The 17,243-nt window shown below is 41.9% G+C and overlaps 1 protein-coding gene across 8 annotated transcripts in view; it reads right to left on the bottom strand.

Moving 5' to 3' along the window:
- plppr2a (phospholipid phosphatase related 2a) overlaps nt 1-17,243 on the bottom strand; it is a 102,593-nt gene that overhangs the window by 27,165 nt on the left and 58,185 nt on the right. For 6 of the 8 annotated variants that reach the window (XM_074655686.1, XM_074655685.1, XM_074655684.1 and 3 more), the window contains exon 3: nt 5,266-5,454. In XM_074655686.1, coding sequence (XP_074511787.1) covers nt 5,266-5,454 — 189 coding nt within the window. Of the gene's footprint in view, nt 1-5,265; nt 5,903-17,243 lie in introns of those variants that run through there. The other 2 variants (XM_074655691.1, XM_074655689.1) reach the window with 1 other exon arrangement.

Below are 17,243 nucleotides of genomic sequence, written 5' to 3'. Positions count from 1 at the left end.
AGGAGGTGTTGATGAGAGTGGAGACAACCCAGAGATGGTGGAAGGAAGGGGTACAAATGAAAGTGCTATCAGACTGAGTTGGGTGAATAAGAAATAAGGCAAGACTAAACACAGATGAGGCTAAAATTGCATAAGGAAAGGAAGAAATGGTGATGAATAGAACATGAAGGCAAAAAGGTCAGTGTGGATGAGATGTAGCGGCGTGAGGACTGGGGAAGGTTGTGGAGAGAGGACACGCAACAGAGAGGGAAAGACAAAAAAACAAAGCTGATCAAAGGAGGGATTTACAGAGGAGCATGAACACACATTTGCACACGCACTGTCAGATTGAATCTGTGCTAGATAAATTAATTCATCCTCGACTTAACTGGCTTACAAGCTCCATTAGCCAAACTTTCAAGATGCCCTTAAAATGAACCAAACTCAAGTGTGTGTTTGTGAGGAGAATTTTCAGTGTTGCTGCAGCAGTGGCCTCATGGTGAAATCTGACAGATGAAAAGGGAAATGGATTTTCTTCTTTAAACAAATATGTTAGAGCTGCAACAAAAAAATTATCAAATTAATCGTCAACAATTTTGATAATTGATTAATTGGTTTGAGCAATTTTTTAACAAAAAAAGAAAAAAAATCTCTGATTCCAGCGTCTTAAATGTGAATATTTTCTGGTTTCTTTACTCCTATATGACAATAAACTGAATATCTTTGAGTTGTGGACAAAACAAGACATTTGAGGACGTCTCCTTGGGCTTTGGGAAACATTTTTCACCATTTTCTGAGATTTTATAGACGAAATAACTTATCGATTAATCAAGAAAAATAATCGACAGATTATCTGACAATGAAAATAATCATTAGTTGCAGCCCTAAAAAAAATGATTGTAAAGTTGAGGTTTTTTAAAAAAATGCAAACTCATGTGGCTTGCTACTATGGTTGAGGTAAATCTGCAAATCTTCTGATGATAATAATTAATTGAGATTCTGCACCAATTCACTGTTTGCAAAAGCTTGAGATTTTGTCCAAGCCTTTGTTATATTTCCGAAAATAATCAAATCCAAAGGATGCCTGCAAATTTTACCGCTTACATAAAATAATCACATAATGACTAAACATTTAAGTTGAACAAAAACACCTCTTTGCAAGATTCTCCTTTAAAGCTGGGGTAGGCAGTTTATTTTTGGCGTCACTGGACACTGCACATGCCCGTGCTCGTCTGGTGGGGGGGGGGGCTTAGGACAGATAGGGGAGAGCTGCAGGATGAGCTGCAGGATGAGCTGCAGGATGAGCTGCAGGATGAGGGCTGTATATTCATATTCTCGCATTTTTTGGGCCTTTTCCAGAAAACTGCCTACCCTGTGGTACCACTTGAATTACAACATGCTGAAATGTTATTATGGAATTTTTGCTCAATAATGGCAAAAATAAACTGCCTCCCCCAGCTTTAATCACAAGTAAGCTGGAAACACTAAAAAGTCAGCTGGAGACTGAGTTTTCAACCAACTCATGGAGCTGATGTTAGCTTCATTAGCTAGCTAGATACAGCTGATCAAATCTGCCAGCATTAATCATCATTTAAGCCCCCAAAATCAATCAAATGAGAAGCTGCTTTTGTCGTCCTCTGTCCAAAATCAAGGATGCGCTTTTTCAAAAATGACTATGAATTTCGACCATTATCACTATACAACCCAATATCGCGCCAAAGCGTGTTACAGACCCGCCTGTCCACCAGAGGATAGTGTGTCAGTGTAACGCTTTGCCTCGCCGAGGCGTGAATATCACACGTGTGTATGAAGGTGCAGTAGCCTACCAGCAGGGGGCAACAAAACCACTTGTTAGGTTTAGGAAAAATGTCATGGTTGCCCTTAAAATAAGTACATAAACTAAGAACAATACGTACGGAAACAATGTTACATAAGTACGGAAAACACGTCATTTAATGGACCCATCCACCTCCCGTCCCGCCCGCCATTAGCAGCCTTTCTCACTTTTTATTATGACACTATCTCTGAGCGTAGCATATTTACACAGATGCATTTACACTGAAGTCAGTACAGACTACATAGCGTACAAATAACACGCCTAAGGCAAGGACGGCATTCTTATTTCACGCTTTTGCCTTGCGCATTATCGTGTCATTCGCGCGCCTTTTCGTGAGACCGGGCTGCACTATAATGGAAAGCTTTGACAGGCATAGTAACAGTGACTAACACATACTACAAATGTGACTAACAGACTGAGGTGGGAAGATGTCAGGTCCCTCCTCTTCTGTTTCAGTCTCTGAGCAGTGGATTGGCTCCTTGTGCTGAAACTTCAGAAGGTGATTGATGACTTTAATTAGATGTGGTGGCCCTACTGGGAGCTGTCAGAGAGCTAGAGGGCCCTCTTATGGGCTTGTAGGACTCTGGCACTGACCCAAATATGTGTCTGGTGGCTGGTTATCACCTACAGTGACTCGGCCAGGCAGGGTCTTCCTCTTTATACTGTCATCTCTATACATCTCAACCTTTCTTGTACTATAAAGAGTTGAAAATCAAAAGACAGTCCAATTGTTCAAAACACAATGCTACTTACAATAATTTTCCTTGCCAAACCTCTCACCTAAAACCATATGAAAGCCCTAACTCTTTTTGTATTAAAGACGTGCCATGAAGCCACTTTATCACCAAACTCAAGGCTCTGATTTGCTGCCGCTCTGGATAGAAAGAGAGATCAGGCTCCTCAGGAACCAGAGGAAAAGCACATTCGCACCAGACTGCTGCTATCGCAGGGAGTTACTGCTGCGATTTACCTTGCTGCTAGTTACACACACACACCAAAGCCTCTGTCAGTGCAGATTAGGGCAGACTAGCCGGTGTAAGTAATGTGCTCTGACCCAGATCAACTTCCAAAGTCATTTACCCTCAGCTAGGGCAGCTTTAAAGGGCTGCTTGGTTTGGATTAGTGTAGCTTAGTGCTAAATAGTGCATCTGCCGTATATATCAGCAATGTTAAACAATAATGAAGTGATGATGTAGGTTTTTAGTTTAACTGGAAGAAAGTAAACCTTTATCTAAATTATTGGGGATGGGGGGGGGGGCTGAATCTTATATTACATTGTATTCACAAGTAAGACACTTGCCTGAATTATTGCTTTGAACCATAGAAATAGAATACAAGCTGACATTGAACTGTGCTCTGTAGTCAATTGACTTGCACAAATGACAATGGTGATTGTTGTTAGGCGTTATGGTGACAACTAGGGCAAATTTGTTTAAATGCCACTAATTTCTTTAACACATTAATGCAACTTTAAATTTTAAGGTTGTATTGGGCTCAGTTTTAAAGCTAGAGTGAAGACACACAAGAAATAAATCTAGAAAACTAGAAATCCATTAGTGCCAAATATGTCATACCAGCTTGTCACCAAGGAAGCTAAATAACGCTCCAAACTTAGGCTAAATTTGTGTGTATTATTTATGCTAAATGCAGTACCTGTGAGGATTTCTTGAAATTTGTTGTCATTGTTTTGTGTTGCTAATTGATTTCCAGTAATAAATATATACACACATTTGCATAAAGCAGCATGTTTGCCCACTACCATGTTGATAAGAGTATTAAATACTTGACAAATCTCCCTTTAAGGTACATTTTGAACAGATAAAAAATGTGTGATTAATCACGTTTAACTATGGACAATCATGCGACTAATCGCGATTAAATATTTTAATCGATTGACAGTCCTAGTGACAACATCCATCGGTGGGCCCGTAAAGTGTGGTAGAAGCTCGCCGGGATGGGAGTGGACGCATATCTGTTCTATTCCTATTCTTTTTCTATGTTTTGAACCCTCTCTTTGACTTGGAAAAAACTGCATTACTCTCTCTCCAATATCTCGACACAGTATATTTATGGAAGACAATAAAAATACAGTCGCTGGCTATTTTTGAGAAAATAGCTGCAAAATAATCATGATAAGTCATTACAGTCAACGAATGGGTGAGAATGCCCTGATGCAGAGACAGGATTGCTGTCCTCTGCATATGGAGGAAGAAATAAAAATAGACTACACCTCCCTTCAACTAAAAGAAAGCATATGAACCCTCCCCCCTTTCTGACTACCCTCCCGTCTCTAATCATTTTCATACAGTCCCTATATGAATATTACACTTACACACACCCAACTTTATTAGTGATGCTGGACCTGTATTAATTACTAATCATGCACATTGCTTTGGTCCGATGTGGATATAATTATTTTTTATGTCCAGGGTGTATTGACATTATAATAATAACCCAAAGCTATTAACTGCTGCACACACACACACACACACACACACACACACAGGATATGTCTGTAACTGTAAGATACTCTTGTCTTTGCAGGCTATGGTTTAGTCTGTGCATGTAATCTGGCCGGGTCATTTGGGTGCTTTTGCATTGTGGCTGTCGGCTGGTTCTGTCTGTGGTGTTTCTGTGGGGGTCTGTTGGGGATGTGTCTGTGCTCAGAGTCGGTGCCAGGTGTTCTGCATTTCACGCTCACTGCCTTGCGTCTCACTTGAGGGTTCAACAGCTAACCTCACGCACACGTCACACATACAAAAACCCAGTGCAAGCCCTCCTCCAAATTGCCTTCCTTTGTGCTCATTGTGTCTTTTTCTCACCTATCATCTTGAGTAGTTTTTTTGTTTTTTTTCAAACAGCATCTGCTGTCTGCCATTATCGCTCTGCCTCGACTCCAACTTTTGCACCATTTCTTTCTGATGCTTTCTCTTTTGTTTGTCTCCGTGACTCTTCTTCTGCCTCTTTCTTTCTTTCTCTAATGACCTGACTGCCTGTTCACATTACATCTCTGTGTGGTCTTGATTCTGTGTTTTCTCTACACACACACACACACACACACACACACACACACACACACACACACACACACACACACACACACACATACACACACCTGCCTGTCATGGCTGGAGGGGGTTACCTCCATGCCGCTTGCCAATCTGCTCACTATATCAGTGGTGCAGCACACACACACCAGAGATGATTCATCATCACAAAGCTCACAAATCATACGATGTAGGAAGCGAACAACACTCTCTCATATACTTTCACAGCATGCGAAAGCAAAAAAAACAACTCAAACGCACCACCTCAACTTTGACAACTTCTTACTTTCTATTAAAGCTTCTTTTTCCCCACTCTCCTTTTTCCAACATGCAGTAGACGCACACCCACTTACGCCTCTTTTCTCATGCACCTCTACTTCCACACTTAAAAATACACCTTACCGTGAGGGTGGGGATGGCTGTGACCAGCGAGTAGATGAGCACGGGGGGGATCTTGCTGGTGTCGTCCGGACCCGGGTAGGGCTTAGAGAAGGTCTTGTCGTAGCAGAAGAAGCCCTGGATGTGCACGGGGAAGGTGTCCGTGTACTCGAAGTAGTAAGCCAGCAGCACCGTCCCAGCCATGATCACCAGCTGGAAATAGAACATTATCCCTCCGTTAGGAAGTGAGAGGACGAGAGGCGAAGAAGAAGAGGAAGAAGAGGAGGGAGAGGCGGAGGAGGCGGTGGTGGAAGAGGGTGAGGAGGAGGAGGAGGATGAGAGGAAGAGGGGAGAGTCAAGTCCCTGTTCCCCTCAGCCACGGGGAGATGCATAGGAACACACGGACCGAGAGTGAGAGAGGTCTCAGTGTTTGGATCCAAGAGAGATGAAGAGATAACAAGATAGCAAGACAAGAGAGAGACAAGAAAATCTGCAGGAGGAGGCTTCTGTGTTCAAGAGATGAACAAAAAACAGAATAAAAGAGGGTTCCGCGGCAGCACGAGCGTCAAAAACAAAGAATAGCATGGGGAGCGAGAGAGCAATAGAGTGAGAGAGAGGAAGGGAGGTGGGTGGGAAAGAAAGGGGGAGCAGCCTTTATGCTGCCAGCACTCATGAAATCTACTACAGTTGAGCTGTGGGTGTATTTGTAGATACTGTGTGCGTGTGTGTGTGTGTAAAATACATGAATGTGTGTGGTAAGAACATGTGCACAGGAGTGTTTTTGTGGTTCTAACCATCAGCTGACATCTCTAAAAAAAAAGTTTAATACCTGAAATACTTCTACTGACTTCTTGTGTCTTTGTGATAAGTGCATTTCAGTGGGAAGATAACACTTAAGAAGGCGGTGTTAAATATAGATCCTGGAGTGTAGTCCGCTGTCACCTAACCTGCTCAGCACCAAATGTTAGCAGGCGAACATAGTGGAGAGTTTAGCAGCTAAAGAGACAGATATTTCCCTCATGGTTTGAGACTCATTAACGTTGGGTTCATAATCACCACATGGACAGACGCACGACTCCAAATGAATGCTGCTCTGTATCTGTTGGGACGTGTAAGTAGGCACTTGCTTGCTAACAAGTTTGCCATATAAACTTTAAAGGAGCAATATGTAGCACTGACAGGTAGCGTTCAAAATAGGTACTGCAGCCCAAATTCAAACATTGGAGCCGTGGCCCGCCAAAAAACACACGTTTCGGACCATAATGGAAATTTCTAAGGAGAACATACTAGCTGTAGCATTGTTGTAGTATTTCAATTCGGCATGTTTCCTTAATCTCTGATGACATATCATGGTCATTTTATGATTTGTCATAGTTAATATATTACACATTGTTCCTTTAAAGGTGAAACTATGTCAGTGTTGTGTTTACAGCTCTGGTTTGGTCTCCACCTTACCTCGCACGGCAGCTCGATTCTCGCGATGTAATTGGATCGCATATAGCATGAAAATCTTGTCAGGCTTCAAGTAACGTGTTTATGTCTGGCAAGCTAGAGCACGGACCAATCGGCATCCCGTAAGGAGCTACTGGCAGCTACGGCCGTGGCTTAAATGTGTGTGAGGCGACGACATGGAGAGGCGACTGTTCAAAACAACAATGGTGGCTAGATGCTGAAAATAGCATCAGTTATATCAGAGCTGGGGAGTATTTCTTGTCTGAAAGAAGAGCAAAGAACTGCACTGAAGGCTTTTCTCGATGGAAAAGATGCTTTCGCTCTTCTCCCGACTGGCTTTGGCAAGAGTTTGATTGACAGATGGTTCATCCAATCACCTGCTAGGTAGTTTTTAAAAGTGCCCGCCCTTTTCCAAACAGTTTCTGATGACGGCTTCTCAGATGGTTCGGTGGAACAAACTATCTGGCAGGGAAGGTTAGTCTCCACTGACTGCTGAGGGAAATATCTGTCTCTTTAGCTGCTAAATGCTTCACTATGTCCACCAGCTAGTCGCTAACTGCTGTTTGCTGCTGAGCAGGTAATGTACCGTTGGATTATTAGGGCTTTTCATTGAATACTTGACATGAGGTGGATTAGAGTGCTAAAACAAAACCAAAACAGTAAAGTTGTGGGCTGTAAAAATGAAAACAAGGAGCTGAAAGAGGCCAAAAATGCTGAGGGGAATTGATATAAAGTTCATCACTACACATTACACATCCATTGTTAATCTAAAACAACTGGATTTTGGAGCTTTAAAGTTGTCTCAAATAAAGAACTGGAATTGTCACCATCAGATTCTTTTGGATGAATGGATGAAATGGTGTTGCATTTGAGGACAGAGAGGAGAGGCTGAAGCCTCAGGGATGTTCAAGTCACATCACTCTGATAGAGACATGGCTCCACCCACTCCAGTGGCACAAACACTGGCACATGGCATGCACTAAAACATACAGTACGCACTGTATATACTGTATGTACAAGAGTACCCACCAACGCATACAGAAAGAAACATGTATATCTATATCCATCACATGTGCACACGCACGTTTATTATTTATTTATAAACAATCGTGTTCTTTTTTTTTTTTGTCGTTGTTTCTTTATTTGTATCAAACCAGCCTTCATCTGTGCCTCCCTTGAGGGAGAAGTGTTTTGCTATCTGCGGTTGTCATGGTGAAGAAATGACTGAGGAATTTATAATCTGTATTTTTAGCACTTCCGCATCAAAAATGTGTTCATAAAGGCCAGTCCTCCTGTAAAGGCCGTGTTATTGTTACACTTTCTGACCAAATATTGAACAGAAATCATACCAATAACTATTGACGATTTGTGTGTGTTTTTGTGCATGTGCGTGTTGGAGGTGAGGGGCTGCATGCACACCTGACGGGAGCTCTTTGGTGGGTTTGCTTCGGGGCGAGAGGGGGGGTGTTTGATGTGTGTGACTCACAAAGCGTTCCCTTGTTTTCCTGTTAAATACCGGAGCGCTCCTCCCCTGCATTTACCCAGCATATTGTGACCGACTCTGACTCATGCTCGTGATTGCTACATTGAAGGAACGCCAGTAATTCAATACGCCGCCTTAAAAATCAGCAGCATTCTTACAGTAGAGTTCGGCTTGTTAACGTGCCTCTTTAATTTCCTGTGACAAACATGAAAAGGGCAGAAATTCAAGAATGGTGGAGATGCAATTTTGCCTCGAGCTCCTGCAAATGCGCAGGTCAGAGTTCATGAACTTTAACCTGCAAATCCTCAAATCCAGCTGATAGAAGCGTTGCTTTTTTTGGTGATTCTCGGTTTTTGCACTCTCATATTCCACTATTATTCAGAATATGACAATACTCCGAATTTGATAAGGGTCATGCAAACAGCATATTCTGTTTGGATATTCTGAATTAGGCTTTATAGAGCGCTCCAGGTATGACGTCTTTTTGTAGGTCAACCAGGAAGTTAGCATCGCCCTGGTTCCCTCGACAAAAAGCCTTTGGGATTGCTCCATTGGCTTTTGGATTATTGCAGAAAATAAGCTCTGTGGCAAACATGTTTATGACACTTACACGTTTTATTCAGCAATATATTTTCCACAAATGAACACCACTTTTATGATTTTTGAAACGTGAATGCAATCGCCGGAAGTAAAAGGCTAACGTTAGGCTATAATGAAATACACTAAAGTCACATGAGCGCGAGTATACACAACAAGGCTTTAAAAGAGGACGAGTCGGCGTGATGACGTTTAGTTATCTCGGATCGGTGAATCCCTAGTGCATGTAAACGTAGTCACTGTGCTAGGAAACCCCAAAAAGCAGCATGAACTCAAACGTAATGTACCATAAGACTGTAAGCAGCTCTACATGTGCATATCTATATCTGTCTCACAGTGAAACAGTGGTGGTCGTACAGATGTTGGCACACTTTTTTGTTGAACCTGTTATGTGGGTGACAGCAGCTCTTTCACACCCTGACAACTTCCTTATATTCCCCCTGCCCTCCCTTTAGCACTGCTTCACACTCTTCTACCCGCTCTCACCTGGATACCGCACCTTCCTTTTTTCCTCTCTTGACCTCTCATCACAAAAGAGCTGACATTAATAGCAAAGGGGACGGGCTTCAGAGTAAAGAACTCTGACCTATTTTAGCGTGGAGATGGAAAGGCAGATCAATAGCACAAAAAAAAAAGAAGAGCGGCGGCTCATAAACGATGAAAGGTCACATTAAGACAGCTCAAGTGGGGAGCTGTCACGGGGAGACACCAGGCTCGCCCGTTACGAGCTTGAAGACTAAGGAGCGTCTTCTTCTATCCTCAACCTTCTAAAAGATGTCATCATCTCCCTCCGAGCCTGCCTTCATATCACCAGCTTTGAAAATATACTTAATACCTGTCAGATTATCAAGCCATTACCACGCTACGCCTCATTACGTACTGACATAAAACGGATTTCATTATTTCAGATATTTTGAACAAGTTTCAGTTCCTTCCACATGCTGTGCATACGTGCAACAAGTCACAATGGCTTCATGACTGATCTATAAAAGACGACGGTCGGTAATTAAGTGCACGAACTTAGAACTGAGGTATGTTACACTTTATTCCAGTACAGTAACACTTCTATGACAAGATACAATTACTTATTAAATAAGGTTCTACATATTAAATGTGCAGAAATATAATGCTTTCCAAAGCCCCCACAAATCCCACTATGTTAACTGCACTCTGGCAAGATAACTATGCATTTACTTGGGTAGTAGGTGTTGGAAGTGGGTGTGGATGTGAATTAATGCAGACCAGGTTTTAATCAAAGCTAAAAAAAAAAAAAAAAAAGAGCTGACAACTGTAAGGTTGGAAATTCACAGTTTTCGTAACAGGAGAAGCGACTCTCCAGACAGAGCCTGTCAAGATTTCTCCACATATTGGAGCACTGTACGAGCAATACTTAGCTTAATTAGCTATCTACATGTAGCTGCAGCTGATAAAATCCAAGGTTTGACTTTAACCATGGCCACCAAATATCCCCTGTAAATGTGATCAGGTCTCTCTTGAGAATGAGACTGAGATTACCTGTCTAAATAAAGGTTAAAGGAGAAGTGTGTAGGATTTGGCGGCATCTAGCAGTGAGGTTGCAGATTGCAACCAACAGAAACTTCTCCTTTGTGCCGAGCGTGTAGGAGAACTATGACGGCCGACACGAAACGTGAAAATGCGGATGGCCCTATCTAGAGCCAGTGTTTGATTTGTCGGGTCTGGGCTACTGTGGAAACAAGGCAGCCGGCTCCGTGAAGAGGACCCGCTCCATATGTAGATATGAACGTCTCATTCTAAGCTAACGAAAACACAATGATTCTTATTTTCAGGTGATTATACACGAAAGAAAACATACTTATTAATATCATATTCCATTTCTGCCAGTATATCTCCCTGTTACACACTGTTCCTTTAAATAAAAAAAATGTAATTCCCCATACTGCAAGCCTTCGCCAACAAGAACGTTACAGTTCCCAGGTTTTTTTAAATGCATTTTAAGATGTTTTTTGTACTAAAATTAGTTACTGTACACAAGTAGCAAACTCCTTTAAGGAAAACTCAGTGCATAGGTTGTGTGCGTAATCTTGACAGAGAGAGAAAGAGCGTGTGTGTATGACAGTGAGTAGGAAGTCAGTAGTAACGTTATAGCTGTGACTGTAGCAGTGCAGTGTGTGTACAGTTTATTTGTTGTGAAAAATGCTACAACTCCTCAAGACCCAAGCCAAGTTCCTGTGTCTTGCTGGCCCCCTGCTGATTAAAACGAAGATGGTCAGCCCCGAAGTTAGAAACAACTTCGGCCCAGGCTCACTTAAGGTGGGCTGACCTTTAAGGTGGAACTAGTCCCCACTAGCCCAGAGCTATATCTCTTTACCAACCGTAGTTACTATGATCTGAACAGAAAATAGCAGGAGGCTAAATAGTGAGGTACTTGAGATTTCGGGTAAGTTGTTTTCATTAATTTAAAATGTATTATTAACTATTTAGGTAGCATACAGTTCATGGTTTCTATTAAGGTAACATTAGCACTCATTCGGTGGTTGCAACAATATAAAAAAAAACGCAGAAAACTGCAAAAAACACTTCATCTGATCTGGCAACAAAAACCAGTGCGGTGCACCTCACGTTTTCCACCTGCAAAACTCTGTCTGATCAATAGCTTGAATTGCCTTTTCTGTAGTGTTTTTACATTTAGGCCACCAATAATGTATGTTGGCCACCAAATGTAGGGGCTTGGTTGCCCGTGGGGCAAGTGCTCAAAAATATTAAGGTCTATCCCTGTAATCTGATCGGAAAGTCAGTCATCATTGTGCTGTACAGGAATGGAAAGAATGACAGGCGTAGCAACAGTAACTAAGGGAGGCGGGGCTTAGCAAATGGTCCTTTATACAGTACTGTATGTAAGGATTAACGACATGTGCGTAGCATCCAATATGAACAACTGGATGATGTCATTGATCCAGGCCACATGATACCAACAACCAATCACCTCCCAAACAATTGGTGTATAATAATTACAGTATGATACATAATCGGAGTTAAACAACAGGAATTACGTAAGGATTTCTCCACCACTGATGACATTGGCAACTTGTTGAATATGATAGTTATTGAGTTCCATCACCACCGAGTCTCAACTGAGTCCTTTAGTTCAGTATGATTATACAGGAGAAATCATAAAAAACATGTGAGAGACAAAGCTTGTTTCATGTGACAAGCCAAGTCAAAAAAATTATCTCAATTTGAATCATCGTTCTCTCAAAGGGCACAGTATTCAGCGGGGACTCAGCCCTCGGTGCACCGTCACATTCCCACCGGCAATACAGGACGAGATTCTGCCCTTTTCTCAGATGACAATCCAGTTTTACCTGATATCTACTGTACATGTATGACAATAGAAATGTCAGTGTGTGTTTCCCTTTCAACTACTCCAAAAACACACCTCTCCCCCTCCTCCTGTCCCTCCATTATAATTTGACTAGGACTGTCAATCGATTAAAATGTTTAATTGCGATCAATCACGATTGTCCATAGTTAAACGTGATTAATCACACATTTTTTATCTGTTCAAAATGTACCTTAAAGGGAGATTTGTCAAGTATTTAATACTCTTGTTAACATGGGAGTGGGCAAATTTGCAGCTTTATGCAAATGTATGTATATATTTATCATTGTAAATCAATTAACAACACAAAACAATGACAAATATTGTCCAGAAACCCTCACAGGTACTGCGTTTAGCATAAAAAATATGCTTAAATCATAACATGGCAAACTCAAGCCCAACAGGCAACAACAGCTCTCAGTGTGTCAGTGTGCTGACTTGACTATGACTTGCCCCAAACTGTATGTGATTATCATAAAATGGGCATGTCTGTAAAGGGGAGACTCGTGGGTACCCATAGAACCCATTTTCATTCACATATCTTGAGGTCAGAGGTCAAGGGACCCCTTTGAAAACAGCCATGCCAGTTTTTCCAAGCCAAAATTGAGCGCAAGTTTGGAGCGTTATTTAGCGTCCTTCGCAACAAACTAGTATGACATGGTTGGTTACTGCCGTTTCTGTCTTTCTTCATTTCAACGCTTCCTCCACTTCTCTCCCTGCCCTCCAACATGCAAAAATTTTTTTTAACTTTTCTTAATATTTCATATCTGTACTGTACCTCTATATTTCAACAACACTGTGCCCAGCAGGAGTGACTGTGACGCCAAGAGGCAGCAAGAGTTTAACAACAGCGTTGACATCAAGACGACTGAAAACACAGCACAGATAGATGGAGAGCATTTTGGGAGCGCTGTGGGAACGAGTCCAGGGAACAGCAACAGCCGACGGCGTGTGAAGGACCTACCACAGTGAGCTTAAAATATAACCACTCTCTCTGCCTCCCTTAACCTGGATTTAAAAACATGCCATCCTTGCACAAATCCAAATCATACGTTTTTTGCAAACAGGGATGGACAGCTTTCCAGGGTTAGCCATACTTGATGAACGTATTAATACTTTATATGAAGGAAAGAGTCTGTGATGATGACTGTGGATCTAAATATAGCGCTGTGTCTATTACCTGGGTGAGTGTTATATATACTATATATACAGAAAATGGCTATTGTCTATTGTCTATATCTAATTAGAAACAAACGGACATGCTCAGTGGTTGAGAGGTTTTGGTGAGATGACTACTGTATTTTTTTCGATTTGTCTGAAGCCCAAACTATACTCTCTGTTGTGAGGGTCGGCAAGGATTCAATTGCAAGTAATTTCTTTTATTGTCACTATAATACAACCATCATTGCTTTTACAGGGCACCATTAACACAGCACAGCGCTCCTGTCTTTATCATTCCTGTCATTAGCAGTTTGATTAGCCACAAATTTGTGCCTTTATACTGGTTAACCCCCTGAGACCCAACTTTACTGTCTTGCAGAGGCTGTAGCAGGTTCAGTTTTAGAGCTAGAGTGAAGATACTGGCATCATATGAAACTAGAAAACTAAGAAAACCATTGATACCAATCATGTCATACTAACTTGTCAGTAAGGAGGCTAAATAAACGCTCCAAAGTTAGGCTACATTTTGCAGACGATAAACTGGCATGGCCATTTTCAAAGGGGTCCCTTGACCTCTGACCTCAAGATATCTGAATGACAATGAGTTCTATGGTTACCCACAAGTCTCCCCTTTACAGACACATTATGTTAATCCAATGCAGTTTTTGAATGCAGTATAATTGTGTTATTTTCGCCTATTCTAAAAATGGTGTGTTTGAATATTCATGCATACTGGGGTCCCCCTAAACAGTCTTGGAATTGCATAAATTGGGTATGACTGGAAAACTGAGGCTCTTGTAGATCCAGTGAGCCCAGTTTTATTCATGTGTGATGATTTTGTAGTAGCCATTTCATTGTAGTGAGACCATTTTATACTCACTGTATAAAATGACCTGTGGTGACCTCTAGGATAATCACAGCTTCATGAAACTTTACAACCACAAACTAGAGACCTAGAGCATTCAGAGGATGGATGGCTTTCCTAGCTAGATTGACAATAAGGGGGTTTCTGAGCAGCTTCCAGAACAGAAGTGCTCGCTATCCAATCGCCGAAAAATGCAATTCTTGCAGAAATCTCCAAATGTCAAAAGCTTTTGAAACCAAATCCCAGCATGGCTTTTTCTATGGTGTTCCTCAAGAAGGTTTTTATTAGGCCCTCTCGCCCATAGAGCATGCTCACTAGAGTCCTTTCCAGCCAAGCCAAGAAGGGTCTAGATGCAGACTCGCAGACTACCCACTTCACTACTCAACAAGCTGATGAAGAAATGTTGGTAGACTCAGTCTCACCCCGGCGTTGTTGTTAAAGTCAGAGATCAATCTGCTTCTTCTTGCAAATATTCTACTCCTCATCTTGGCATCGATCAGTACTTTCTGGTTTGCTTTAATGAGGAGAATAAAACATTTTGGAAGTGGATTTTTTTTTTCCATCAGCCTTTCAATAAACTCCATTTTTGACCATTACCACAACTTTAGCTCAGTTTGTGCTGGAGGCACTCTGCCCACTTCCTGTTTGGTGCTCTAAATCAATCACACAATCACAAAGTTTAAACCAGTGGCACAAAATGCAGCCATGTAGCTGCCAGCTTTCTCAACCATAACCTTATTTGATCCCACTTCTTTAAAAAGCACATTAAAGATTAACTAGTTAAGATAGGAAATATGATGCTATTCATGCTAAAATGTTACATTTTGCACCTTTCGAAGATAGATCTCCACAGCATTTGTTAGAAAGCTCTAACAGGCGTCATTATGCCTGCCTCCATCTCTCTCTCTCTCTCTCTCTCTGGAGGTCCAGTCGTGTCCCTGGACGCTGTTAAAGCCATGTTGCCTGAAAGAGCAGTTTTGTGTTTTACGGACAGAGGATTTAGAGCAGAAGAAGGACGGCGAGGCACAGGGGTCCACCGTGAGACACATGCTGTCCATTAAGAGGCCTGACATCAACCTACGCTACACTGCACCTGGCCAGCATGACAGGAGTCCTGGGGGAGGAGAGGGAAGCCCGGAGGAGGGTAGAAGGAAGGAGGGGATTGGAAAAGAATGAAAGACGAAGAGGGTTCAAAAGTGGAGAAAGAAGGAGGGTAAAGGGAGGAAAGATGAGATGAGAAAGACAAAAAAAGTGACAACATCAGAGACAGAGGAAGGACGGAAAGAGGCGAGAGTGACGAGGCAATACAAAGAGAGAGGAGGGGTAAAAAGACAGAGTGTGGAGTGTAATTTTAGTGGTACAGGTAAAAGAAGAGAGAGGAGGGGGGCTAGGGAACAGGTGCAAAGCTCGGGGTGGTGGCCCAAAAACTTTACCACCTCCTCCTCTGCTCCATTTTTGTCTTCCTCATGTCCTCTCTTCTTGACTTATTTCTACTCAGGCTGCTACTTCTCTCCATCTCACAGCTCCAAATCCACAATGTTGTCAGCATCAAAAGAGATGACCGCGATTCACCTCGTAGAAATACAGTAATACACCTTCCTTGCCCGGTTAGCGTAGGTGGCTCGCACTCTACAACAACTAGCTTGGTGATGTTTGTGTCTGCGTGGGCTTAACTCCATGGCTGTCTGGCAACGGGAAAACATGTGTGTGTGTGTGTGTGTGTGTGTGTGTGTGTGTGTGTGTGTGTGTGTGTGTGTGTGTGTGTGTGTGTGTGATGGCCAGGTGTCTTTGACTGACTGTAGAGTGGTTATGGAAAGTTGTATTAATGTTGACCCACCTTGATCTCTGGTGGTAGAGCTGTGTGTAAGTGCACTAGCATTTCCTCTATTTTTGGAGCAGCTTTGACATAACTTGATTTGATTCCACAGTTTTTGCTGGTTTCTACCAGTTCCTCAACTGAACTGAAAACTAGAGATGTCACGATACCAGAAATTTAGTAGTCGATACTAATACCAGTGAAATTCAACGATTCTCGATACCAATTTGATATCACGGTAAAACCAAACAAACATGTACCTCAACATCCACTCCTTTATCACCGTTTGCATACTGGTGTTTGTTAGGAAGTTAAACAGGTCATAATTCCCTCTCTATTATCTATTTTATATTGCTGTGAAAACATCTCCTATGTATTGGTTCTTGTGACATCCCGACTGAAAACTGAAGTGAAGAAGCGACACGTTGTGGTTTTTACGGAAGGTTATGCATCGGATTATTTCTTAACCTGGAACAGTAAAGGTCTTTGCACACCAAGTCCGTATTTTTCTTCAGGAATTGTTACATGTTTTAAAAATGAATACAACCTCACGTTGCATCAATCACGTTTACAAACCGACTCCAAAAGTTTTTTTGAACAGGTTCAATTTCTGCGATTTTCGTATCCGTCAAAAGCCAAAAGAGGGTCGTTTGATCACTTGGAGCCACTGTCTGTGCAAACTTCATCATCCAGTTCGTCTCCCAGCAGAAAGCACTTTACCACAAACAAAGTAAAGAATACAGAGACGTGGAGTTTAAAGATAGATTGTGGCAGGTGATTGGGGATCGGGGATGATCGCAAAACAAAGGATGTACGAAAGATTAGACAGTAGTGATTGTGCTCTAGGCAGCTAAACGATAGCCCCTTTCTATTTTTATCAGATGAAAGATTAAAAAATACATACGTAAAATATGTCCTTGGTTTGCAAAGACCTTAAGACAAGCAGGAGACTTCAGGAAGTCACTGAAATAGTCTGGAACATAACACCCTCCCCCCCCCAAAAAAGTCGAACTAGTCCTTTAAACATATGTGGCAGCAGATCAAAAAACAGACAAATGAATCATTTTTGAAATGCACATACGGGTCCTTTTAGATAGCAATGATGAACAACCTATTTTGTTGTTTAGTTTGGAGGACTTGTTAGTATGCATATGTACATGTATATGCTTTATGTGCTTATCTGTGTTTGTGGGAGATCCACTGCAGCTCTTCTGCTTTGCTCTGCTCTGCAATGAACACTACTAAACATGACAATAATGCTTCTTCA

The sequence above is a fragment of the Sebastes fasciatus genome, chromosome 13 (genome assembly GCF_043250625.1).
Source record: "Sebastes fasciatus isolate fSebFas1 chromosome 13, fSebFas1.pri, whole genome shotgun sequence".
Lineage (NCBI taxonomy): Eukaryota > Metazoa > Chordata > Actinopteri > Perciformes > Sebastidae > Sebastes > Sebastes fasciatus.
Note: the sequence above shows the minus strand (reverse complement) of the source record. Positions and strands in the feature narration are given on the sequence as shown.